We start from the raw sequence: 27,423 nt of genomic DNA, 5'->3' as shown, positions 1-27,423 counted from the left end.
CCCTTTCCCCCAACCACCTACAAATTTCCTCACCTGACTACCACTCTCCAGCTTTTAATCCTTCCCCTCCCACACCACCTTATTCTGGCTTCTTCCCTCTTCCTTTCCAGTTCTGATGAAGGGTCATGACCTGGAATGTTGACCGTTTATTCCTCTCCATAGATGCTACCTGACTTGCTGAGTTCCTCCAGCATTTTGTGTGTGTCACTGTGAATGGGTGATTTTTTAAATCAGCTTGCATGTTTGAAAACCTTGTTTAGGCATGCATAACATGATTCACCAATAAGCATTGCTGCTGTGTGCTCGAAGTTAGGACCGTGAGAAGCCTCAGCTTATGACCTGTTTTTTTTCCCCCCTATGAATGTCACATGCTCTTAGAGACAGGGTTGGGTTACAGTTTTGTCACCTTAAAAATAAATAACCTTGTGCGTGTCAGAAGTGGGAAGAGCTAAAACAGGAGTGATTGACATTTGATTCTAAATAATGCTCGGGCAGATCAATAGTGATATCAATGCCTCTTGTCCTGATGTTGGAGACTGAGTACGTCAGACGGTTTCGTTTTGCTGTCAACACACTTACCTGATTCTGATAGCGTGGACAATTTTGTTTCATGTGGAAGCCTCCTCCATGTCAGCACTTGTCAAAAGAATGTCCTGCTGAGTAATAGGACAAGTGACACTAGAAATAACTTCCATAACCAGGATGGCTCCAGTCATAAAATGTGCTGGAAAATACTCACCCTGCTAACTCAGAGAGATGCTAGAACCTTATTGAGGCTGTTGACTGGAGGGCAAGCTTTGAATGCCTTTGGAGCTGACCCAGAGTCTTAGAATAGCCCATCATGATGCAACTTGCCTGAAGCATGCAGTCAGCCTTGGCTTGTGGGCCTCAGTATGTTACATCAGCGACCAGAGAGATGCTTTATACCAAGATACGGCAGCATTGCATGAACAAGTGAAAATCTAATGTTGCTGTTTCTGAGGCATTTTTGTAAAGGATGGAGGATCTGTGGCAAAGGGGTAAAAGCACTCTTAAATCATGTTTTCTCAATGTACAAGCTTGGATAAATGGCTATCTTCCATTCTGCATTCTTAGAACCTGTTTGTTAAATACAATCACGAGGAAATCTGCATATGCTGGAAATTCAAGCAACACACACAAAATGCTGGTGGAACGCAGCAGGCCAGGCAGCATCTACAGGGAGAAGTACAGTCGATGTTTCGGGCTGAGACCCTTCGTCAGGACTCAATAAATGCAATAATGGCATTTTTGCAAAAGAATCTAATTTTTTTCTAAAGCCATTAGTGATCACACATTGTTTTCCAACCAAGGGGGAAAACATGAGTCACCACATTTATTATAAACAATGAGGCACAACTTGTATTTCAGTCGTGGCATCTATTTCATTTCTCCCTATCACAACTCACTTTTCCTTCTCTTTGATTCTCGTCCACCTCCCCAGCCCCTGCTCCCGCTCTTATACTTTCACATTCTCTCTTTCCTGTACTCATTCTCTGTCTCCCCCTCATACATTCTCCCTCTCTTTCACTGCTCAAATCAGGTCAAGTTCATTGTCATGTGCACAAGTATGGCCAGGCACAGATACAATAAAAATCTTGCTAGGTAGCATTGCAGGCACGTAGATTCAGAGAATGCACAAAACATAAAACATACATAAATTACCCAAGACAGTGAAGAGAATAAAGACAGTCAAAACAATATATTAGTGCAAAATAAAAATAGAGACAAATCCAGTGGTAATCCGTGGTCTTCTGTTGCTAAAGTAGGTTTAGGGTTATGCAAGTGACTTTCATCACTCTCTCTCATAATCCCACCTTCCTTCCTACAGCTGGAGCAACAATGCAGACTGAGGCTGTGGTAGATAAACCAGGGAAATTAATGCCATCTGTCCATTGGGTCGCTTTGTTACCTCCATGATTTGACTATTTAACCCACATTATTAGTAACCTGAAGAGAAATTGATGCAGTGGTGGATCTGGGAATGCTTTGCCATAATCAATCTATTAGTTGTTTTTCTCAATTGGTACGTCTGCTTCTCTATTGGACCGGTCAGACCACTCCTAAAAGCCTCTGCTATCTGTCATTGAACAGCCTGCACCAGGAAACCCGTGCCCTCTGCCCAAGCTGCTGCTATCTGTTTTCATTTTGTACAACCATTAGTGTTTGTTCTCTGCAATTTGATAAACAGCCATTATCAAGTCTGCTGCATGACCCAAACATTATTATTGCTCTCTTAGAGCAAGCATGATGTAAGTGCATTATTTTGGCAAGGCTGGAGGGCTGGCTGTTGCGTTCACAATTAACACTCGCACATCTCTTCAGTGGATTTACTGCTACTCATTCCAGTTCCTCGTGCTGTACCGATTCTACGAGAGAGGTCACCCAGCCCAAAACGACCATGGGATTCTTCCCCCTTGCCTGGCTTCACCCATCACCCACTTGTACTCCTTCCCCGTGCCTCATATCCTGGCTTCTTCCACCTTCCTTTCCAGTCCTGATGAGGGGTCTTCTCCCGAAATGCCGAAACTCTTCATTCCTTTCCATGGACCTGTTGAGGTTCTCCAGCATTTTGTGTGTGTGTTACTCTGGTGGTTGTTTAAAAAGAAATCTATTTAGTTTAATGTAGTCATAGTGTTATGCAGCAGGAAAAGGGGCTTTTCAGCCTAATTTATCCATGTCGACCAAGGAGTTGACCTTAGGTAGTGAACTTGCCTGCATTTGGCCACATCCCTGTCAATCAGGGGTTCACAACCTATTTATACCTCCACCATTAACCGAGGGGTCCGTGGATCTCAGGTTGGGAACCCCTGCTCTAAGCCTTTCTATCCATGTACCTGTCAGAGATCTTTTAAATGTTTCTGTCACTTCTTCTGGCAGCTCGTTCCATATACCATCACCTTCTGTATGGAAAGAGCTGCCCTTCAGTTCCCTTTTAAATCTTTCCCCTCTCACTTTATACCAATGCCCTCCAGTACTGGGCACTCTTTCCCTGGGAAAAAGGTTGTCCGCTCTCACCTTATCCATGCCCATCATGATTTTATTAACTCTAAAATGTCACCTCTTAGTCACATACGCTTCAGGGAAAACAGCTGGCTCTCTCCTTGTAATTCAAGCCCTCCACTCCTGGCGATATCCCGGTGAAGCTTACTCATATCCTTCCTGTAGTATGGTGACCAGTTTTGTACACAATATACCAGATGTGGTCTTACCAACATCTTGTCCAGCTGTAAAATGACATCCCAACTTTTGTCCTGAAAGCCCTGACCGATGATTTCATTCTTTATCCTTTGGGGCAGGACCGGTCATAAATTATTTCCTCTTAAATGCCACTCCAGTCGTCTTTGCATTTCTAAGACAGATGAGAGAGTAACAAGGGTAGCTTGTGTGAGTTCTATCTCTCCTCCCCAGTTCCACACCATAATTATACATACAGGTTTCCCCAGCTATCGGAAAGTAGAGCATTCCTATGAAACCCTTCGTAAGCCGAAATGGCGTGAAGTGAAGAAGCAATTACCATTAATTTATATGGGGAAAAATTTTGAGCATTCCCAGACCCAAAAAAAACCTACCAAATCATACCAAATAACACATAAAACCTAAAGTAACACTAACATATAATAAAAGCAGGAATGATGCCAACTAAAAGAGACCACTTTGCTACTAGCAGAACCAATAATAACATCGGCAGCTTTCAAGGTTCTTTCCCTCTGCGTATAAGTAGTACGAATGGTGGATGCAGACAAGTTCAATGCACGCACAATCTTTATTTCATTCACCACGATCGAAGTGCTTAATTACGTCCAGTTTTGCGCTAAGTGTAACACCCTTACGAGCTCTCTTAGGCTTTTCTGCTACCTTAGGACACACCTTGCTGACGGATGCACAAAATAAATCGAGATAAAGCACCGATGCTCACAGACGAAGTTCAAAGCTATGGTGGCTTGATGCTGACGCTGAGTGTAGTTCCCGGGGAAGGGGCTTGGTGGCGCCACTCTCGCAGCTCGGGGTGCGTGCTGCCTCTGTACAGTAACGGCTCGCTGCAAAACAAACGCTGAATGCTATTTTTGCTTTTCGCCTTTTTTCATAAAAGCGAAAATCCTCTTTGGATTTCTTTTGGTTAGCGAAAACAGGTACTAATGTAGGTCTTTCGTGAAAGCGAAGTGACGTAAAGCGAACTTTCGAAAAAGCGGAGGATACCTGCGCTGCCAAGAAGCTGCTTGACTGCACTAAATGATTTTTGCTCATACGCGGCTTTCTAATTAACATTAGCACAAAAAGATCATTTGCTGCAACGCACACACACAAAATGCTGGAGGAACTCAGCAGGCCAGGCAGCATCTATGGAAAAGAGTAACCAGTTGACGTTTCGGGCCGCGATCCTTTATCAGCCTGAAACAGCGACTGTTTATTCTTTTCCATAGTTATTTCCTGGCCTTCTGAGTTCCTCCAGCACTTTGTGTGTGTGTGTGTGTTGCTTTGGATTTCCAGCATCTGCAGATTTTCTCTTGATTGTGAAAATAATTTGCTGTTTATAATTTGAACTGAGGGAGCGGTAATTTAAACTTAGCTTACTGATCACCAGTTTTTCCTCGGGGTTAAGGATCAACTTTATTTACTATATAAATTCACAATGTTTAGGAATTTGCAGTGATGTGCTGGTTCAGGACACAACATACAACAAAAACACCAATATTCAACGATTATAAAGAACAAATACAGTAATAAAAATAAAGAATTATATGTAAATAAAAATCATGAATGTAAAGATCTCCTCCATAAAGTTAGAGCCAAACAACTTCCTTTGTGGCTGCTCTGTACTGCTGATGTTGGTGGGGCCAAATGATTACGATTTCTAATTCCTTTCATGCCTCTTTGCCATGTATTTTGAATTGAGTTCTATTGTATGCATTTCCTTTTTCTCAGAAAAGTACGGATATATAAAAAAACTAGCAAAATACTTGGATGAGATCTGTGATTCAGGACTTCCCACTGGTTGTGCTTGAGTGTTTGAGTAAGCTACATATTGCCATCTGATGTTAACTTGGAAACTGAGAAGCCTCAGATTTCATCTTCATAATTGTTGATCCTGTCAGCTAATCATTGACACCTCCGTTCAATGATCTTTCACTTGTAACAGCAAGAAGTTGGCCCCAGTCTTCAATCAATAAAATTCTCTGTAATAGTATTTCCTTCCAAAGTAGCAAAAGGCTGGATATGGTGGATTTCAGTTGATTGGGCCGCTGGTTAATTGGGGCAGCCACTTATTTGGGATAACTCTTAACAAAAATTAACCAAGAAAATAGCTGGGAATCCCTTCGTTCATTTGGGACACCGTACCATTTAATTAGGAGGCGAGAGTGCTGCCAAACATTTTTTTAAATACCGTCAGTAGCGTGTGATTGTGTTCAAAAAGCAGTGATCTTTCTCATTGAGAGTTGGCGAGAAATATGCAGTAAGGCATTTCGGAACGGTTTTGCTCACCGCATTTTCAAGCGTTCAGGCTTGAGATGTGGGAGTGAAAATGAAACCATTTCGCTACTTCAGGAAGTTAGGAACTATGAGGAATTTAAAGGTGTTCATAATCATCTTGAACGTTAAAATGAAAATGAAGATTTTACAGATGCAATCATTGAAAGCATTGTGTGAAGGCAGCCCGTTATCCGCACTAGGTGTATGCGCTGACTTTGTTCATTTACAGTCAATCAAAAGAACACGGCAGCGTACACTGGCTGAATTCCTCCAATGATACATACAGTCGGCCCTCCTTATCCGCAGATTCAACCAACCGCGAATCGCGAAAACCTGGAAGTGCTCTTCCAGCACTTGTTGTTTGAGCACATACAGACTTTTTTTTCTTGTCATTATTCCCTAAACAATGCAGTATAACAACCATTTTACGTAGCATTTACATTGTATTAGGTATTATAAGTAATCTAGAGATGATTTAAAGTATACGGGAGGATATGCGTGGGTTATTGTGCATCGGGATCGAAAAAAATCAAAGTTCTCTTACTAAGTAAGTTGGAAAAGGTACATCCGGTATTATTTAGAGTCAGTTAGTCAAATGTTTGTCTTAGTATATAGTATATATTTTACCTTTCTATGCATATAAAACACTTAAGAACGTATGTTTCAGCGCTGGGCTCGGGAACGGAAGTTCTCGGGACTCAGGACAGATCGCTCCCTAGTGCGCTCTCCACCGTGCCGGGGTGATGTGGAGGATCAAAAACTCAAAACCCCAAAACCTAATAATTAAACCACTGCGTTGCTTAGTAATAATTGTAGCTTTCATCGGGGCAGAGCCTTTCTCACTTTATCCTTTAAAATTATTCCAATCGTTGACCAACGTAGCCTAACACTTTTCCAATGACCGATGGCGTTTCACCTCTTTCTGATCACTTTATTATTTCCACTTTATTTTCAATCGTGATCGTGATTATTTTCGAGAACAGAAACACTGCGCATTCAGAGCTCCACCACCGGGTCCTAATGTCCACCACATTGAGACAGGTTGAATAAGGGACTTTTGGTATTTTTTTATTCGCGAGGGGTCCCGGAACCAATCCCCCACGGATAAGGAGGGCCAACTGTATTAGAAACTAATATACAGTTTTATAGTACTGTAGAAGTATTGGTAGCATTCTAATTTGTTCTGTATTTCATTTAAATACATAATTTGTTAGTCAACAACAGTTTATCTTTTTTAAAAACTTTTAAACTATTTTCATGGAACTTTGACAAATTGGGGTGCCGCTTAATTGGGCCAAAATGTACTGGTCCCAGTGTGTCCCATTTAACCAGTATTGATTGTATTTGGTAAGTTCCATCATTGTGTCAGAGATGAAAGTTCATTTAATAAACTTCTTTTTGATGTTTTGGTTTAGAGTTACAAAGGAGGAAGTAAGAGAAAAGCATTTATAGACTTGTTGCTAATTGCACAAACAATACTGAAGGAAGCCATTGTAAACCACATATTGGAAATGTATGCTACTGAGGATTTGAAATAAAGTGAAAGAAACATTTTCTCTTTGATCCTGTGTTACTATTGTTGCCTTCCTGGGTGTAATGTATATGACTTACTGGGTGTGTAACTGCTTAAGAATTGTTCCTTGTGACTAACTGCTTACTAAATATATATTGTTACATTCTTAGTATTAAACAAGCTGGCACCGGAACAGAAAATATTTTCTGCCGCTCTCTATGCTCTTTTGTTTAATTAAACATTTCTGCAGTTTAACTTACAGACAGTCTTCCATTATTTTGGGGAGAGATACCTACATACCAGGGATTTTGTCAGGTCAGGAATCTGTCAGAAATGGCGTGAATGAATTCTGAGGCAAAAATATTGCTAACCTAAAATAAAAATTAAATAAAATCTGGAAATACTCAAGAAAAGTTCATCAGAAATGAAAGGATGGATAGGGGGCAACACAATGGCATAGCGGTTAGCGTAATGCTGTTACAGTGTCAGCAAATCAGGTTCCGTTCTTTCGCTGTCTGTAAGGAGTTTGCACACTCTCCCCGTGACCGTGTGGGTTTCCTCTGGCTCTCTGGCTTCTTCCCACATTCCAATGATATATGGGTTGGTAGGCTAATTGGTCACATGGGTGCAATTGGGCAACACGGGCTGAATATTTCCAACATTCTGTTTTTATTATGATGAACCCTGTCTTATTGGCCATTTTCATTGGTTAGTGAGATGGTGCCTGCAAATACTGTGAAAAGCAATGTTTTCTTTGTACAGAGCTGAGGGTTCTGTCGTGTCCTGTGGTGGGCTGCAGACGGGAATTGTGAGGCAGGAACTGTGTGGTTTCTACTGTCATTGTGCTTTTGATGACCCTGTTACTCAGACATGGCCCATGAAGAGAACAGGACTGATTTTCAGGGAAGAAAAATAGCGGGAATTGGGGACTGGTATTGAGTTTTCTTTGGCACAAACCCCAAACTGGAAATATGCGAGGTCATCACAATATCTCCAAATATGGACAAAGGAGCTGCATTCTAGAGGTGAGGTGAGAGTGATTAGCCTTGATATCAAGAGAGCACCTGACTGAAAGAGGCAATAAGGTACCCTGGCGTGACTACATCAAAGGCCATTGTGACCAAGTTTGCGAAAGATACAAAGATAGGTGGAGGGGCAGATAGTGTTGAGGAATCAAGGTGTCTGCAGAAGGACTTGGACAGATCGAGAGAATGGGCAAAGAAGTGGAAGGTAGAATATAGTAGAGGAAAGTGTGTATCAAATGGGAATAAAGGTGTAGACTATTTTCTAAGTGGGGAGAAAGTTCAAAACCCTGAGGTACAAAGGGTCTTGTGAGTCCTTGTGCAGGATTCCCTTAAGGTTAACTTTCAGGTTAAGTGAGTGGTAAGGAGGGCAAATGCAATGTTAGCATTCGTTTCAAGAGGAAGTAGAATATAATTTGTATATTTGTATGTCTTTGCACTTGTAATGCTACTGTGACATTGTAATTTCCTTTGGGATCAATAAAGTATTTATCCATCTATAAAAGCAAGGATGTAGCTCTGAGGCTTTATAAGCCATTGGTCAGACTGCACTTGGAATATTGTGAGTAGTTTTGGAACCCTTATCTAAGAGAAGATGTGCTTGCATTGGAAAGGATCTGGTGGTTGTTCACAAGAGTGATTCTGGGAATGCAGGGGTTCGGGATTAGTGCATGAGGAGCGTTTGATTGCTCTGGGCCTGTACTTACAGGAGTTTAGAAGAATGAGGGGGTATCTCATTTAAACCTATTGAATATTGAAAGGCTTAGATAGAGTGGATGTTGAGAAGATGTTTCCTATAGTGGGGGAGTCTAGGACCAGAGGACACAGCCTTGGGATAGAGTGACATTGATTTAGAATAGAGATGAGGATAAAAATCCTTTAGCCAGAGGGTAGTGAATCCGTGGAATTCATTGCCAAGTCAGTTGGGTATGTTTAAAGTGAAGTTTCTTAATTACTCAGGGCATCAAAGGTTTTGGGAAGAAGGCAGGAGAATGGGGTTGAAGAGGGATAATAAATCAGCCATGATGGAATGGTAGAGAAGAGTTCATTGGCTGAGTGGCCTAATTCTGCTCCTATCTATGGTCTTATGGTAAACACTCCAGTGACTGGAATTCTACACTTCACAAGGGAAGATGGTTGCCATTATCCGAGGCCAATCATTCGAGATGCAAGACATCACTACAGGTTATTGACCTGCTCCTAACACCTGCCAACCTCAGCACCTGGTATGAAGATAAGACAGACAGGTGTGCTGCTTGTGGCGAGAAGGGAACACTTCAGCATATTTTGTGCATGCAGAGTCAGTCTTTCCAGCAGCATGTACACTTGGAGACATAACAACGTTCTCAAAGTTGTAACAGAAGTGGTTGAGCAGAGGGTACTGCAGCACAACTTATCTCATGCCCCATGCTGCACAGAACATCGCACATCATTTGTGAAAGAAGGCTCCAGGTCAAGGGTGTACAGCACAGGCCCACGATCAAGCATACTTTCTTCAGCCAGTGATTGGTGTGTCAAGGCCGACCTGGATGGGAAAGGCAGTTTCCTGGAGCAAATAGTTTTCACCACATACGTCCAGATATAATTGTCTGGTCTGACACCGGTAGAGAAGTGGTTATTGGTGAACTCACAGTCCCCTGGGAAGACAACATCGATGAAGCCCATGAGTGCAAGTTACCCAAGTATGCAGAATTAAGATCAGAGTGCAGAGACAGAGGGTGGAAGGTCTCATGCTATCCATTCGAAGTAGCTTGCCGTGGCTTCATTGCTTTCATTTTCCAGAAGTGGCTGCGTGACTTTGGCTTCACTAGAAGAGAGATCAAGTCAACCAGCAGGGCTGTAGCAGAGGCAGGATCATCATGGGTGTGGACTAAGTACGTCCAGAGGGGCAGATAGTCAGACAGTGTATCTTTTGCAAACTCTTCAGTAGCTGCACAGACACCTGAAGAGTGGACTATCTGTTGGATGGAAGCGACCAACAACTCTGATAGAGGCAGATGCCAAGTTGTTAAGCTCATCAGTGGGAGGTGGTGCTTTAGCACTGCTGGCCCACCACCTCGAGGGAGTCTTGATCATAAGCGGGCCGAAACTCCTGAGGACAGGTGGCAGATCAACTGATGATGGCACAGGACAGTTAACACCTTAGTCCACGTGTATTTTCAATTCAATTCTACAACCCAGCAACATGAACTCTGAGGCACAAAGGATTCTGCAGGTGCTGAAGTCTTCAGAAATGCATGCAAAATGTCTGAGGAGTTCAGCAGTTCAGGCAGCATCCAGAGAAGGAAAAACTGCATGCACTAAACAACCAATGTGCAAAAGATAACAAATTGATCAAATATAAAAAAGAAAACATCAAACAAAATAAGAATATATAAATAAGTGATAAATATTGAGAATAAGAGTTGTAGAATCTTTGAATGTGTGTCCATAGGTTGTGGAGTCAATTCAGTGTTAGGGTGAGTGAATTTATCTGCTCTGGTTCAGAAGCTTGATGGTTGAGGGGTAATAACCTGGTGGTGTGGGACCTAAGGTCCCTGTGCCTCCTTCCCGATGGCAGCAGTGGGAAGGGGGCACAGCCTGGATGCTGGGCGTCCTTGATGATGGATGAGGGTTTCCTGCAACAGCCCTTCATTAAACGTCAATTTCTTGCAGGCATTTACCAGAAAATAAAGAAATTCAAGAGAATTTATGAAAAACTGTACCTAAATAAAGACTGACAAATAACCAATGTGCAAATAAATAACTAAGTAATGCTGAGAACATGAGTTGCAGAGTCCCTGAAAGTGAGTCTGTAGGTTGTGCAATCAGCTCAGACTTGAGGTGAGTGAGATTATCCACAGGTGAGGCTTTTACTCAATTAATATGTGGGACAGTTACTCCAACTTAGGTGTTTATGAACAAGTCTTAGCAAAGAGTCAAATGATTGTGCTGATCAACTACCCCCAATTTGTTGCTGCATGAAGTTGTTTCCCTAATGTCAAAAACAGTCAATTAATGTAATTGTAATGATTTTGCGTCATTGTTTAATGCACACAAATTGGTATGTCATAAAGTATGTCATTTAAAAGGTTCTGAAAAAATGACTGTTAAACTGTGAATTTCTTCTGTCTCACCAAGAGAATATTGGCAGTATTGGAGGATATTAGGGCTGGAGAACTTTTGCTTTGCAGTGTAGATATTTTAATATAAAGTTGGGGCCAATCTGATACTATCACCGGTGGATAAAGTCTCCCTGGGTAGAAACTGTCTCACTCTGCTTTACCTCGTGTTCAGTTTGGACTTTTCATCTGATTTACAATTCAGGAAAAGTAATTTTGGCTTCACAATGACAGTAAAATTATCAAATATGAATGCCCCTTAAATTTATGTCAGTGTGCTACGTACCCGTGACACGTGACAGTGGTGTTGAAGCTATACTGGACTTAAGGTAGTGGTCTTGTGATGGTGGAGTGACGTCATTTTCCCGCCAGTAGAGGTCAGGTGACAGGTTTTTTTTTACAGGGTATAAAAGGAGGACCCCTCCCTGTGAGAAGGGGCAGTTCGTGGCTGGATTTGCCATTTTGACTCCATGCCACTGCGTGGTCCAATATTATGATGCAGTTTGGTTGAAAGGTGGAGTTTTATTTAATGCCTAAAGTTTAAAAGGTCATTGCCGGCAGTTTCTTTATAATACTGCCAGTTGAGAACCAGTGGAGAGTGAAGATCGGAGTTCGGGAGCTAAAAGATCGAGGAACTTCGATTTCGACGGTGAAACAGGTTCGACCTTGTTTGATCCTCATTCGGAAGGAATTCGTTGGCTGTGCCTGTGTTAATCCCCGCGAAATAGCAGAAAGGATTGGGAACAGTTTTGTCAAGGAAAGGTCAGTGCCTTTAAGCCGTTTCATTTTCCATCTTCATAAATTCTCCGTGGGAAAAGTATAGTTCGACTGGGAACCGCAACGAGACGACGTGAAAGAGAATTTAAATCATCTAAAAAGTCTCTCCTTTAATGGACTGTAAGCATTTTGAACTTTTGCAGTACTACTTTGAAGAACTGTTTTTGCAACATCGCTTTAAGAACTGTTTAAGCTTCATTGCTTTAAGAACTGTTTAAGCTGCCGCACAGCAGCTGACTTCCAGTTACGTTAGTTGTTTGTTTACTTTTGGGGGTTTGTTTTTCAGTGTTTAATAAATGTTTTATTTGTTATAAAAACCCGGCCTCACTTATATATTTATTGTTGCTGAATCCGTAACACAGTGTTATTGTGGTGAACTACATATACCTGTCTAGACTGCTCCTGTGGCTCCTCCCACAGACCCCCCGCTGACTGCTCCTGTGGCTCCTCCCACAGACCCCCCGCTGACTGCTCCTGTGGCTCCTCCCACAGACCCCCCGCTGACTGCTCCTGTGGCTCCTCCCACTGACCCCTGCTGACTGCTCCTGTGGCTCCTCCCCCCCGCTGACTACTCCTGTGGCTCCTCCCACAGACCCCTGCTGACTGCTCCTGTGGCTCCTCCCACAGACCCCCTGCTGACTGCCCCTGTGGCTCCTCCCACAGACCCCTGCTGACTGCTCCTGTGGCTCCTCCCACAGACCCCCCGCTGACTGCTCCTGTGGCTCCTCCCACAGACCCCTGCTGACTGATCCTGTGGCTCCTCCCACAGACACCCCGCTGACTGCTCCTGTGGCTCCTCCCACAGACCCCTGCTGACTGCTCCTGTGGCTCCTCCCACAGACCCCCTGCTGACTGCTCCTGTGGCTCCTCCCACAGACCCCCGCTGACTGCTCCTGTGGCTCCTCCCACAGACCCCCCGCTGACTGCTCCTGTGGCTCCTCCCACAGACCCCCTGCTGACTGCTCCTGTGGCTCCTCCCACAGACCCCTGCTGACTGCTCCTGTGGCTCCTCCCACAGACCCCTGTCTGACTGCTCCTGTGGCTCCTCCCCCCCCGCTGACTGCTCCTGTGGCTCCTCCCACAGACCCCCGCTGACTGCTCCTGTGGCTCCTCCCACAGACCCCCGCTGACTGCTCCTGTGGCTCCTCCCACAGACCCCCGCTGACTGCTCCTGTGGCTCCTCCCACAGACCCCCGCTGACTGCTCCTGTGGCTCCTCCCACAGACCCCCTGCTGACTGCTCCCGTGGCTCCTCCCACAGACCCTCTGCTGACTGCTCCTGTGGCTCCTCCCACAGACCCCCCGCTGACTGCTCCTGTGGCTCCTCCCACAGACCCCCACTGACTGCTCCTGTGGCTCCTCCCACAGACCCCCGCTGACTGCTCCTGTGGCTCCTCCCCCCCGCTGACTGCTCCTGTGGCTCCTCCCACAGACCCCTGTATAAAGGCGATTGGAGGCACTGCTCCTCCCTCAGTCTCCAGGATGTTGTGTGGTGGTCTCTTGCTGCTAATCGTGGTGTCTTGCAGCTAATAAAAGCCTATCGTTCGCCTCCCATCTCTGAGAGTTATTGATGGTGCATCAGTTATCCACTTTTTGAGCTGCAAAAAAAACTGACCTGAATGACCTAGACAGTTTGGTTTTGTTTTCTCGAAACTTAAAGTGAGGTTTCACAACCTAGGGCAGGTTCGTGGGCCAGGCTAGGTCTGAGACTCGTGGCATTTTAGAAATCTGTAACTCACAATTGGAATGCATAAAGGCGCACTTTTGATTTGATTATGATACAGAATCTGTGTTTGCCTGCCTGTACTCAGCATATCCAGGAGTTTTTACTGTAATTGGAAAGAAGACTTATGAATTATGATTTTAGCCTGGGCACAGATTAATCTGAACTTTCCTCAAGCGGGCTGTATATTGTTTGATGCATTATGATTTATAGCTTGAGTTTATGTCTCAACAATTTCTCAGTTTGCAGTGCTAATTGTGCAGTTTGTTTTTCTTTATAAAATAGGCTGCTGTGGTCATATACAAGGGGTGAGTTGCACCTGGTGAATTTGATTCTGTTGAGATAATCAAGGCGCAGTGAGCAATTTGAAACTTGTCTTGCCCAAGACAAAGTGTCATATTCCTTCCATTTTACACCCTTGCTGTCTGCAACAGGAGAACAGATGGTGATTTGTCGCCATTGAGTCAGTGAACTGAATCTGTATTCTACGGTGAAAATAGTAGATGGCAATGAAATGGGTTCATAAATCTTGCCAGGTGAAATTACTTTTTCATCCTTCCTGTGAAATAGGTAGATCAATCATTGATCTTTTTTTAAAATTTTGAACTTTTGATAAAGCTTGCTGTTTCTCTGTTCATTTTCAGACTGGACGTGTGGATAAAAATCACCCCCTGGTTTGTGGACACACGGCTCCTGTACTTGATATTGATTGGTGCCCTCACAATGATAACGTGATCGCCAGTGGTTCCGAAGATTGTACTGTCATGGTAAGGATGAGTTTGTTCCCAATCACTAGGTTGGAGATGGATATGTTTAACCATATCACTTCAGTAATGGAAGTTGTCTCAGTTTACATGGAGTCAGAGAGCACTCCGTGAGAAGGTGAATTTTAATGAAGAATGTCTTGCAGCTAACGCCTTTCATCAGGATTTATGGAATACTATCTCACAGAAAAATCTAATTTCCCTGCTGCCATTTATCAGAAAGTACATTTCCCCACTCCTTTATTTTGTCTGTTTAAATGTTTATTTTACATAAATATCTCTATCCCATCTCCTTTTACAGAAGACCACAGATTCCACTATACTTTTTGAAAGGGATTAATGCTGGAGGAATGAAGCATCTATGGAGGGGCATAAGCTGTTGATGTTTCAGGGTGCGACCCTTCATTGAGACTATAAAGGAAGGGGAAAGAAGTCAGAATGAGGTGGTGCGGGAGGGGAAGAAGTTCAAGCTAGCATCCCTTCATCTGACATAAGCTTTCTCAAGACTTACGACTTGCATTTTCAATTAAAAGCTCATTGATTTCAAATAAGGTAATATTTAGATTGCACTTGCTTTGAATTGTATTAACGCTGTTGCCAAAATAGTATTGTAATGGTATGACACCAGATGATTGAAGACATTTATAATATGAGCGGTGATTGATAAGTTCGTGGCCTAAGGTAGAAGGAGTCAATTTTAGAAAACCTAGCACATTTATTTTTCAACATGTCCCCTCCTACATTTACACACTTAGTCCAGCGGTCGTGGACCATACCGATCTTGGACCACCAGAAGGTGTCCACAGCAGGGGTGATTGATAAGTTTGTAGCGTAAGGTAGAAGGAGATGAGTTAAAAACACAAATACGAGGAAATCTGCAGATGCTGGACATTCAAACAACACACACAAAATGCTGGTGGAACACGGCAGGCCAGGCAGCATCTATGGGAAGAAGCACTATCGATGTTTCGGGCCGAGACCCTTCATCAGGACTAACTGAAAGAACAGATGGTAAAAGATTTAAATGTAGGAGGGGGAGGGGGAAATCTGAAATGATAGGAGAAGACCAGCGGGGGTGGGGTGAAGCCAAGAGCTGGAAAGGTGATTGGTGAAAGGGATACAGAGCTGGAGAAGGGAAAGGATCATGGGACGGGAGACCCAGGGAGAAAGAAAGGGGGAGGGGAGCGCCAGAGGGAGATGGAGAACAGGCAAAGAGTGATGGGCAGACAGAGAGAGAGAAAAAAGGAGGGGGGAAATAAATAAATCAGGGATGGGGTAAGAAGGGGAGGAGGGGCATTAATGGAAGTTAGAGAAATCAATGTTCATGCCATCAGGTTGGAGGCTACCCAGACGGAATATAAGGTTTTGTTCCTCCAACCTGAGTGTGGCTTCATCTTGACAGTAGAGGAGGCCATGGATAAACATATCAGAATGGGAATGGGACGTGGAATTAAAATGTGTGGCCACTGGGAGATCCTGCTTTCTCTGGCGGACCGAGCGTAGGTGTTCAGCGAAATGGTCTCCCAGTCTGCGTTGGGTCTCACCTATATATAAAAGGCCACACCGGGAGCACCGGACGCAGTATACCACACCAGCCGACTCACAGGTGAAGTGTCGCCTCACCTGGAAGGACTGTCTGGGGCCCTGAATGGTGGTGAGGGAGGAAGTGTAAGGGCAGGTGTAGCACTTGTTCCACTTACAAGGATAAGTGCCGGGAGGGAGATCGGTGGGAAGGGATGAGCGAATGGGCAAGGGAGTCGCATAGGGAGCGATCCCTACAGAAAGCAGAAGGGGGCGGAGGGAAAGATGTTCTTGGTAGTGGGATCCCTTTGGAGGTGGCGGAAGTTACGGAGAATTATATATTGGACCCGGAGGCTGGTGGGGTGGTCGGTGAGGACAAGGGGAACCCTATTATACAGCTCTCGTTACATACACATGCAGGTCAACTCTTTGAGTGATTATACAGAAAGTTTGAAGTTAATAACTCATCAGGGTGACTGATAAGTTTGTGGCCTGAGGTAAAAGGAAATGGGTTATTAACTTCAAACTTTCTGCATAATCACTCAAAGAGTTGAACTGCATGTGTACGTAATGAGAGCTGTATAACTCATCTCCGTCTACCTTAGGCCACAAACTTATCAATCACCCATCTGTGGACACTTTCTGGAGGTCCAAGATCCGTATGCTCCACGACCGCTGGACTAAGTGTGTAAATGTAGGAGGGGACTATGTTGAAAAATAAATGTGCTAGGTTTTCTAAAATCGACTCCGTCTACCTTAGGCCACAAACTTATCAATCACCTCTCGTATTATTAATATGTAATATAATTGTCTGTTCAGTGATCTTCCGAATGGCATATTAAAGGGTTAGGCAACGAGATGCCTGAATGTCTGAGTGAAGCAGTAGTCTGGAGTAATGAAGAATAATTCTTCATGCAGGTGTATCATATCATTGGTCATTCATGATAAGCATGTTAAAAAGTGAAGTAAATGCTAACAGTGATGGAAATGTTCAGCTGGTTGAGCATCAGAAAAGTGACAGGACTTAATATTTCAGTTTGATGAAGCAGGAACTGGATAACAAAAGGTCATTGACTTGATTAACCCTGGTTCTCCCACAACAGATGCTGCAGAGTACCACCAATACCTTCTGCTTTTATTTCGGATTTCCAGCATCTGTTGTGTGCTACTTTAGAATTAATGGGAAGGATATTATACAAAGGCTACAGTGACTCCGTGTGGCGAGGGGAAAATTCTAGCCTGGTTAAATCTTGCTTATAGGGAAGAAACCATGCCCCTCGTTCACAGCTGCAGGCACCAAATGGATTCTCATATATAATATATATACTTCAGAGTTCTGCAGCATTAAGAAATTTAGTGAATTATTAATACAAGTTCTATATTTTTTAAATTGAATTTTCAAATAGGTTACAGAAAGAAAAAAAATTATCAACCTTTCCCCCCTCCCCTTAACCCCTCCCCTAACATCTCCCTGTAGAAAAAAAAGCAAAGAAAGAAAGAAAGAAAGAATGCCTGGATATCGGAAGATCCCCACATGCTCCACGGAGTTCATACTAGCTTTAATATGTATATTTATTTCTTTCCCCAGATAACCAATAATTTTATCTTCAGAGCACCTATATATTTAATCCTATCTTTTGTAAATAAGGGCGCCAAATTTTCAGAAATATTTCATATTTATCTCTTAAATTATAAGTAATTTTTTCAAGTGGAATGCAGCTAAAAATTTCATTCTTCCAACGATCTATACTTAAGTATGAATCCGATTTCCAAGTAACTGCAATAGCCTTTTTGGCTACTGCCAATGCAATTTTTATGAATTCTTTCTGATATTTATTCAATTTGGATTTCGATTTTATCCCTTCAATATTGCCTAGTAAAAATAATGTTGGATTATGTGGAAGTTGTATGCCAACAATTTGTTCCAGTAAAACTTAAATTTGACCAAAAAGGTTGAATTTTAAAACAAGACCAAGTAGAGTGTAAAAAAGTAACAATTTCTTGATTACATCGAAAACATTGATCAATGTTATTGCCAAAACCTAATGAAATAGAAACTTTAATTCATAAAGGAAACATTTAAAAAATTATTTCTGGTATGTATAATTTGATTCAAAAACAGGCAATTAAACAAGGAATTCATAAGTCAAGACAAAAAATGGGAAACTGATTTGAATATTAAAATTGATGAATCAAGTTGGTCAAGATTATGTCTTGACAGTATGACAAATACAATAAATGTTCGACTAAGATTAGTACAATATAACATTTTACATCAATTATATATTACACCACAAGTTCTATATTAATACAACTAATAGAACAAAGAAAAATGAGGAAACTGAAGATCTCATTTTAGATGTTTATAAGTATATTGATTACAATTATTGAATTATTAATTAAAAGGGTCATTTCCAAACGTTTGAGAACGAGGATGACAAAAATTAGTTAAGGATAGAGTCGAGGTCAAAGTAAATTTATTATCAAAGAATGTATATGTCATCATATACTACCTAGAGATTTATTTTCTTACAGGCATTTACGAGTAAGTAAAGCAATACAGTAGAATAAATGGGAAAAAAAACTATACATAAACAAAGACTGACAAACGACCGATGTGCAAAAAGAACTATATTTGGATGCATGCAGCTATGCTTTTAGCATTGGCCCACTGGCAATATACTCCATTGAGTCTCCTGTGTTGTAATTTCTGCAAGAAGTGACTGAGATGACTTACAGTGAAATCCTGGCTAAAGCAGTAAACCAGGAGCTGTGATGTATACTGAGCACGCTCCCACGCATAGCGTACTTGGATAGACGAGAGGCTCATCGGGTTACGGACGTTACTAAACGGTCTTGCTGAATAAACAATAAGACTGGTCTCCTCAGTCATGGCTGTGCTTGAGTCCTATTTAAAGACTTCAACCATGAAGGCTAATATGAACAACACCGCTTCAAAGTAGATACTGAGCCTGAAGGGAGACAAAATGTCATTTCACATCATGTAACTTAGCCCTCCTAGTGTATTCTGCTGGTTTTTCACTCCACATGGATAAGAAATCCAGAAATGGTCTGAAATGTCAAAGAGGACATCAAGGCCCGAGCCTAAACTGGGATTTAGGGAGCTTCGTATCTTCCATCAGCTAGGACCCTAACTCCAGGTTTCAGATTTTGACTTTATGAATTAAGCCATGAGAGGAAAAGAAAAACATCCACGGCTATTCATCCTCGAAAAGTTGTCTCTCAGGGTAAGTTTGAAGCAGGAGCAACGTACTTGGAGATGTACTTCCAAATATAGCAAGGCAACAGCATGAGTGAGAGCACAGGCTCAAAGTTTTGTTTATTGCCTTTCAATAAAAGATGAAGTAAATCACTGAAGGGGAAGTGTATGGAAAATGTTTTTGTTCTAAACACCTTCCAATTTGCATGGGAAATGCATTGATCTCTGGCACAGAGTTAAGAGCACTCTAACCAGTTGCCATGTTACAAGACTTTCCTTGTAAACTGATGCTAACAAACACCACTCAATCTGTCTCCAGTCAATTTGCAAACTGAAATAGTTCACAATTTCCACTCCTTATAGATTGGCGTCACTTGAAGGCTTAATAAAGATTATCAAACTCCAAGGCATCTATATTGAAATGTGCGATGTATCATCTAAAGGACCATGAATGATGAATAACATAAATGTATATTGAATAATAAATATATGCATACTAATTAATAGGTGGTCACCATCACTAATCATTATATGTCGTGCTGCATGACATGGGCAAACATAGTCTCATAACCATGATTGTTCTCGGCAAATTTTTCAGCAGAAGTGGTTTGCCATTGCTGCCTTCTGGGCAGAGTCTTTACAAGACAAGTGACCCCAGCCATTATTAGTACTCTTCAAAGATTGTCTGCCTGGAATCAGTGATCGCATACCCAGGACTTGTGATATGCACTAGCTGCTCATATGACCATCCACCATCTTCTCCCATGGCTTCACATGATCCTGATTGGGGGGCTAAGCAGGTGCTACATCTTACTCAAGGGTGACCTGCAGGCTAGCGGAGGGAAGGAGTGTCTTACACCACCTTTGGTAGAGACGTATCTTCACATATAAACATATGCTAACTATTATCTTAGTACTGGATAGATTATGGACAATAAGTATTCCAGATGGAAGCACCTCATAACAAACATACTTTAAAATCTGTCAGTGATAAGGTTTTAATTTTGTTTTTGTTACTTTTGGTCAACTGGAATTCAGTTAAGGTCCACACAATATTGAAAAGATCATTGGTACCTATGAATCAAATATTATTGTATGTCATCTGTTGTACTGTGCAGAGGAGTATAGGGAAGATGAAAGTCATTCATCTCTTTAACCTCGTTCTACTATTCTACCGAAAGATCATGAATGATCAATCACCTCCATTTCAACTCTGCAAATGAACCCCCTTTCCCTTCATTCAAGTACCAGCCAAAACTCTTCCTCTGAATTTTATACTTATTAAATAACTGAACATCCACAACATTCCTGAGTGGGGAAATTCCAAGGATTTACGAAGCTCTAATTGACAAAATTACATCAGAGGTTAGATATTCAATCCTGGATTGCAAACCTGCAACCAGGAAAAATCTCCTCCCTCTCAGTATCTCTCTTTATATTTTATGTTTCCTTTTCTTAAGTGCTATAGGGTACCAGTTACCGTACACCACCTCCCCTCAAAGATCCACCAGCACTCCCTAGGGCTCAGTATTTTATTGCAATTCCTTGAAGTTGTACTCTAGCCTGCTGTGGTGGCGAGCATTGGGCAAACACACTCCTTACATCCACGCATATTTCTCTCTCTCTCTCTCTCCCACTCTCCCAGTCTCTCACTCTCCCTCACTCCCTCCCTCGCTCTCTCCCTCTCACTAACCCTCTCACTACCCCTCTCACTCTCCCTCCCTCTCCCTCCCTCTCACCCTCCCTCTCACTCCCTCCCTCTCTCTCCCTCTCACTCTCCCCCTCATTCTCCCCCTCTCTCCTCCTGTCACTCTCCCCTCTCACTCTCCCCCTCTCACTCTCCCTCCCTCTCTCCCTCCCTCCCTCTCTCCCTCCCTCTCTCCCTCCCTCTCTCCCTCCCTCCCTCTCTCTCTCCCTCTCACTTACTCTCTCACTCTCACTTACAAACATTGCCTTGTCATAGATAGAGAGAGAAAAAGAAATAAAACACTAATTTAACTGTACAACTCAGTTGACCTGTTAAAATACCACCTTTCCCTCTCAGATTGACAAATAAATAAATCTTCTTGGATTTGATCCAGAGATCTTGTATAGTAAATTCCAGTTTAAAAATGTTATACTTGCCAAGAACCAGATTCCAATAATCCTCTCTGGTGTCAATAGAGCCCTACAGATAGTCTTTAATGTAATGGTAAGTCTTAAATAATCTTTGGGGAAAGGTAATACTTCGGTATATTTCACATTGGTGCTGACATTGTCAATGGTCATTACATACAAAATTTTGTTGTTTTCTTAATTTATGAATTTAACAAGATTGTGAAAATTCTTGCTTCCACCAATGGCTGCTAATGAATCCAATTTTTATATATCCTGATTATTGTTCATTTCTGGGAATTTGGTGTGCATGGATTTCCTGTTTAGTACTTACTAACTTTCACATCCTTTGCAACCTTTCATCCTGGGCGCAAGGTTAAAAACTGCGTGAGTATAAAAGGTAAACTGCTATATGTTACATTATACTTGAGATATCAGATGAGAAATCTCATTTGCTTCTCATGTGATTAGGACTCAAAGAGTGGTATCTAGTCCATTACTGGTTTGCAGACATCACAGCAGCCACCTGTCACCATCTTGGAGATCTTTCTTGCTGTGACAGAAGAAAATTTAGAGATGTATCCTAGACCAGATATCTTTGGAACTTGGTAACTTTTTCAGGATCTGGGGTAAATCTAGTATTCCTAGGAATACTCATTTCTTGATTATTGTGTGTTATTTTTGAATGTTGATCTCCAGAATTCTCAAAATAAGAAAAGGATATATTTTATTAACGAAGCTGAAGACTATGCACGTGTTTCGATGCCCAGGTATAAGCTCTTGCTTGTCTTCTGGTTTGTAAACACTTTGTGTCCCATGCCGTGCAGCCGAGTTCATGGGTAGCTGTGCGTATGCACAGTTCATACGTGAAATGGGCACATGAATGATTTTAGCTGGATCTCGTAAAGTGGGCAGGAACAAGGCAGAATCACCCATTTTCAATCATTCATTGCAATGGAAGAATTTTGGAACTACATCACTGAAGAAAATTGTTTTATTTGTTATTCAAAATGTTATTAACAAGGTTAAATATTTTCATCAATTGAAGGAAATGTGAAGCTGGAATTTCATGCTGGTCAACCCTTTGTAAATATTACCACTGAGCTCTTCACTTGAACACAATTGGTTATATATAGCCAGCTTACATGAGTTTTGGAAACTGTCGATTTGAGATATTGTTGGAATCCATTCAACCATCTTTGCAGTTAAGCATGCAAGATTTTATCTTTGCCTGAATTGTTCTACCACTTGCTTGAACTCTCTGGATTAATAAGTTTCTTTTTGGGGGTCTAAGTACTACAATTGGGACACTTTGACCTTGCCAGAGCGAATTTTGTTGGCACTTAATGTTGCACCCCAGTTATTTTTGGAGTGGTTCACTGATTCCCAAAGAAAGCTGATAGAAGTCTTTTGCTGTTGGAAGTGAACAGTGATTGCTTTCAGTCCTCACCAATGTTCCTTCTAATTCTTTTCTACAGCTGCGCGGACCAACTATTGCTCTGACAAGGAAATTTTTACGCATCCTGAAAACCATGCAGTACTTCAATTGCTTAAAATGTTAAGAAGGTTCTAGCTGCGCGTCAACAAAGGCTGTGTGCGTGGGTGCATTTCAGTTACTGTGTGGCCTTGCACCCGTGCAGCTTTGGGGGAATAGTGATCCGTACGTTTCCTAAAGCCTCATGCAACCAAATAGTCTGTCCCAGACGTGTGATAGGTAGGCACCGCTTGGCAAAGTTTAACCAAGAAAGTATTACTTGTTTGAAGGAAGAAATGGATTAATTGATTCAGGAAACCACATTGAAAGATTTTGAAATGAATATGCTGGTCCTACCACTGCTTTTATTTCTGAGTTTGGTGGTGATATTGACCAATTACATCCTGCGATACTGGCTCAGTTCATGCCTCAGTAACATCATCTGAGTACCTAGCGATTTTATTCAGCATCTCAACAACCGCAATAGAAACTCAGAAGCTGATGGAAGTATTTAGCAAGTCAGGCTAGTTTCAGGTTGACCAAGTTTCGAAAGAAGTGAAACTTCAGCAGTGTTTTTGCTGTTCCACAATTATGTTCCCATCTCTTCAATAAGCTTACATATTAATTTTCTGATTTCTCTCTCTGCAAAGGGTCTCTTGAGAAAAATTCCATAATTAAGCATTTCATGTTATTTTGTTTTTAAAAAGTCACAATTTGAACAACTGATGTGCTGAATTTTCAGTGCTTGGTTGAATTTTGTGGCCAAGGGAGTGGACTGGTTCTCAGATTTTAAATAACTTGTTATTGTTGATGTTATGGAAAAGAAAAAAATGCTAAAATACTGGAAATATGAACTAAAAAGTGAACATTCTAGAACACTCAGAAGATTGGGCAGCATCTGTGGAAAAGAGGAACAGTGTTAACAGCTCAATGACCTTTCATCAAAGAGATATTCAATTGATTATTGTGGAGTTATGTGACATGGCTTCCGTCGGTCGTGGTTGACCATGGGTACTGTGCCTCTGGTAGTCACTGGGAGTGGCCTCTCCAGGGTGCAAGCCAGGGCAGAGTTGATATGGAGATGTGTATGTTGCCCGTGCAGTGTGACCCCCCTCTACAGGCTGATGACAGGTCCAAAGGAACGACGAAAGTCGATACAGTTTGGTGCCAGCAGCATCGCAGGAGTTGCCGTGCTGGTGCTGGGTACAGCAGTCAGGATTTTTCCTCGGGGTTTGCTCCCAAATCCTTTCCCGTGAGCGGGTATAGCTGCAAAGCAGCGGAGGTTTGAAATCAGAATTTTCCCTCTCCTAGATGAGCTACCATCTGTAGTTAACGAGCCCCATCTGCCCGGAGCAACTGGTTTTAAGGTGCCAGTGGCCCGCCTTTGCCCCTTCTCCTGTCAGTGAGAACAGCTCCGCCGGGCATAAGAACTGTGCCACACGTGAGGGCCAGGAGTTGGACTTGGTTGTCGGAGGCTATTTGAGACGTACGCCATGAACAGCATGGAAATAGGCTGTCTCAGCCACTGAGACCATGAAATCAGCCATCCACTTATGCTAGTACATTTAATTTGATCTGTTAATTTTTCACCCATTCTCTCTGAACATTTCCAGCAGATTCTGTTCTCAGGTCATTGATGCAGACAGATGCAGGGTCAATTTAACCATGTGAGATTTCAGTGTGGGCTTACAAGGGAACTGCACAGTAACCAGTGGGGTTGCCAAGGATGCCAGGCAATTTTAACACCTCCATTTAGATTATTTAATTCTTTCTGAGCCTGTAGAAGGTGTGAATTTGGAGCAAGAGCTGAAGATGGAGACCTCAGGGAACGATCTTCAGCAATCAACATGGTAACATAACAGCAGGAGTGGACTAATTGGCCCATTCATTTGGATTATGGATGGTGCCATTTTGGCCTCAGCATAACTTCTGGGCTCTCTCCCCAACCTTATTGACTACTTTGTGGTTGAAATGTTATATTTCCTGAGCATATTCAGTGACTCTGCCTCTGAGGTAGAAAATTAGAGTTGTGCCCCTCAGTTCAAAGTTCAAAGTACGTAAACGTCACCATATGCTGTACTACGCTGAGATTTATTTTCTTGCAGACGTTCAGAATGAACTGTAAGAAACACAATAGAATCAATGAAAACCCTCACATGACAGAAACAGATAAACAACCAACGTGCAAAAGACAACACATTGTGCAAATACAAAAAGAAAAATAATTATAATAAATATCAAGAAAACACTGTGTGGGGTGCTTCAAAGTGAGTCGATAGGTTGTGGTTCAACAACCTGATGGCTGAGGGAAAATAACCATTCTTGAATCTAGGGGTGTGGGACTTGAGGCTTGATGGCAGTAGTGAGAAGAGAGCCTGTCCTGGGTGACGAGGGTCCTTGATGATGGATGCGACAGCACTCCATGTAGCTCAGTGGTGGGGAGGGCTTTACCTGTGATGGACTGGGCTGTATCCACTACATTTTTGTAGTTTTTTTTTCTGATCAAGGACACTGGTGTTCACATACCAGGCCATGATGTAGCTAGCTCAGAGACCTCGGCCTTCACCCTGCCTTGTGTAGCTGGATCCTGGACTTCCTGTCAGATTGCCAGCAAGTGGTAAGAGTAGGCTCCCTCACCTCTGCCCCTCTGACTCTCAACACAGGTGCCCCTCTCTGTATACCCATCACTATATCACCACCCACAGCTCCAATCTGCTAATAAAATTTGCTGACGACACTACACTGATTGGCCTAATCTCAAATAATAATGAGGCAGCATACAGAGATGAAGGCATCACCCTGACACAATGGTGTCAAGAAAACAACCTCTCCCTCAATGTTGCAAAAACAAAGCAGCTGGTTGTGGATTACAGGAGGAATGGAGACAGGCTAACCCCTATTGACGTCAATGGATCTGGGATTGAGAGGGTGAACAGCTTTAAGTTCCTCAGCATACACATCACCGAGGATCTCACGTGGTCTGTACATGCTGGCTGTGTGGTGAAAAAGGCACAACAGCGCCTCTTTCGCCTCAGATGGTTGAAGAAGTTTGGTATTGGCTCCCAAATCCTAAGAAATTTCTATAGGGGCACAATTGAGAATATCCTGACTGGCTGCATCACTGCCTGGTATGGGAACTGTACTTCCCTCAATCGCAGGACTCTGCAGAGAGTGGTGCAGACAGCCCAGCGCATCTGTAAATGTGAACTTCCCACTATTCAGGACATTTACAAAGACGTGTGTAAAAAGGGCCTGAAGGATCATTGAGGACCCATATTACCCCAACCACAAACTGGTCCAGCTGCTACCATCCGGGAAACGCTACCGTAGCAACAGGCTCTGGGACAGCTTCTTCCACCAGACCATCAGACTGCTCAACTTATGCTGACACAACTGTATTTCTATGTTATATTGACTATCCTGTTGTACATTCTATTTAATATAAATTTCTGTAAATTGCACATTTAGAGAGAGACTTAAGATTTTTATTCCTCATGTATATGAAGGATATAAGTAACAAAGTCAATTCAATTCAAAGTAACCAGTCTGTATACTCTCCACTGCACATTTACAGTATAGAAGCATGTCGAAATTTTAGATGGCATGCTGAATCTTTGCAAACTTCTAAGAAATTAGAATTCTAAGAAATGCTTTCTTTGTAATGGCAGTCACATGCTGGACCCAGGACACATTCTACTAAAATGGTAACACTGAGGAATTTAAAGTTGCTGACTCTCTCCACCTCTGATCCTCCGATGAGGAGTGGTTGATGGAACCCCCAGTTTCCTTCTCCTGTAGTCAATAATCATCTCTTTGGTTTTGCTGACATTGAGTGAGAGGATGTTGCAGTAGTGCCATTCAGGGAGAAGAACGTCCTCTTCATCTCTGTTGTAAGTAGGTGGCCTTTATTCTGAAGCTATGCCTCATGGTTCCAGATACCTCCACTAGAAGAGCCATCATCTCAGCATTACCCTTGTCAGTTCCCCTCAAAATTTCATTGGATCATTTTATATTGCTCTGTACTCAAATCGATATCACCCTACACAATTGGTTCGCACTATCTTCCAAAGCAAATACATCTTTTTCCCCTTGACTGTCCATTCCCCTTTTCAGATGTTGCCTAACCCAGCTGAGTTCCTCCAGGAGTTTTTGCTTAGCTGCAGCGTGATCATACCGTGCCTTGTAAAGAAGCATCAAAACTTCCCTACTTTATACACTGGGCGACTGCTTATTTAGAATCAGGTTTATTATCATTGGCATGTGTCGTGAAATTTGCTAACTCAGCAGCAGCAGTTCATTGCAATACATGACAATATAGAAAGAAAAATACTGTATAAACAAGGAAATCAATTACAGTAAATATATACGTGGGTGTATATTGAACAGTTAAATTAAAAATAGTGCAAAACAGAAATTATATATATTTTAAAAATGTGAAGTAGTGTCCAAGGGTTCAATGTCCATTTAGGAATCGCATGGCAGAGGAGAAGAATCTGTTCCTGAAACCTTCAGGCTTCTGTACCTTTGTCCTGTTAGTAACAATGAGAAGAGGGCATGTTCTGGGTGATAGGGGACCTTAGTAATAGATGCCGCTTTTCTGAGGCACCGCTCCTTGAAGATGTCTTTCCTGGACAGTAGCCCCCATCATACCAGACAGCGATGCAGACAGTCAGAATTGGACAGATGTGAACTGAGAAACAGAACCGTGACATTGAGAAACCTTTG

General features: G+C 42.4%; 1 protein-coding gene across 2 annotated transcripts in view; it reads left to right on the top strand.

Annotated features, from left to right (window-relative positions):
* Nucleotides 1-27,423, top strand: part of LOC140731706 (coronin-6-like) — a 250,790-nt gene that overhangs the window by 152,623 nt on the left and 70,744 nt on the right. Inside the window, exons 1-2 of one of the 2 annotated variants that reach the window (XM_073053404.1) lie at nucleotides 14,067-14,161; nucleotides 14,270-14,392. In XM_073053404.1, coding sequence (XP_072909505.1) covers nucleotides 14,129-14,161; nucleotides 14,270-14,392 — 156 coding nt within the window. In that variant the 5' untranslated portion in view covers nucleotides 14,067-14,128. Of the gene's footprint in view, nucleotides 1-14,066; nucleotides 14,162-14,269; nucleotides 14,393-27,423 lie in introns of those variants that run through there. The other variant, XM_073053403.1, reaches the window with a different exon arrangement.

This window comes from Hemitrygon akajei, chromosome 8, assembly GCF_048418815.1.
Source record: "Hemitrygon akajei chromosome 8, sHemAka1.3, whole genome shotgun sequence".
NCBI classification, from domain to species: domain Eukaryota; kingdom Metazoa; phylum Chordata; class Chondrichthyes; order Myliobatiformes; family Dasyatidae; genus Hemitrygon; species Hemitrygon akajei.
Note: the sequence above shows the minus strand (reverse complement) of the source record. Positions and strands in the feature narration are given on the sequence as shown.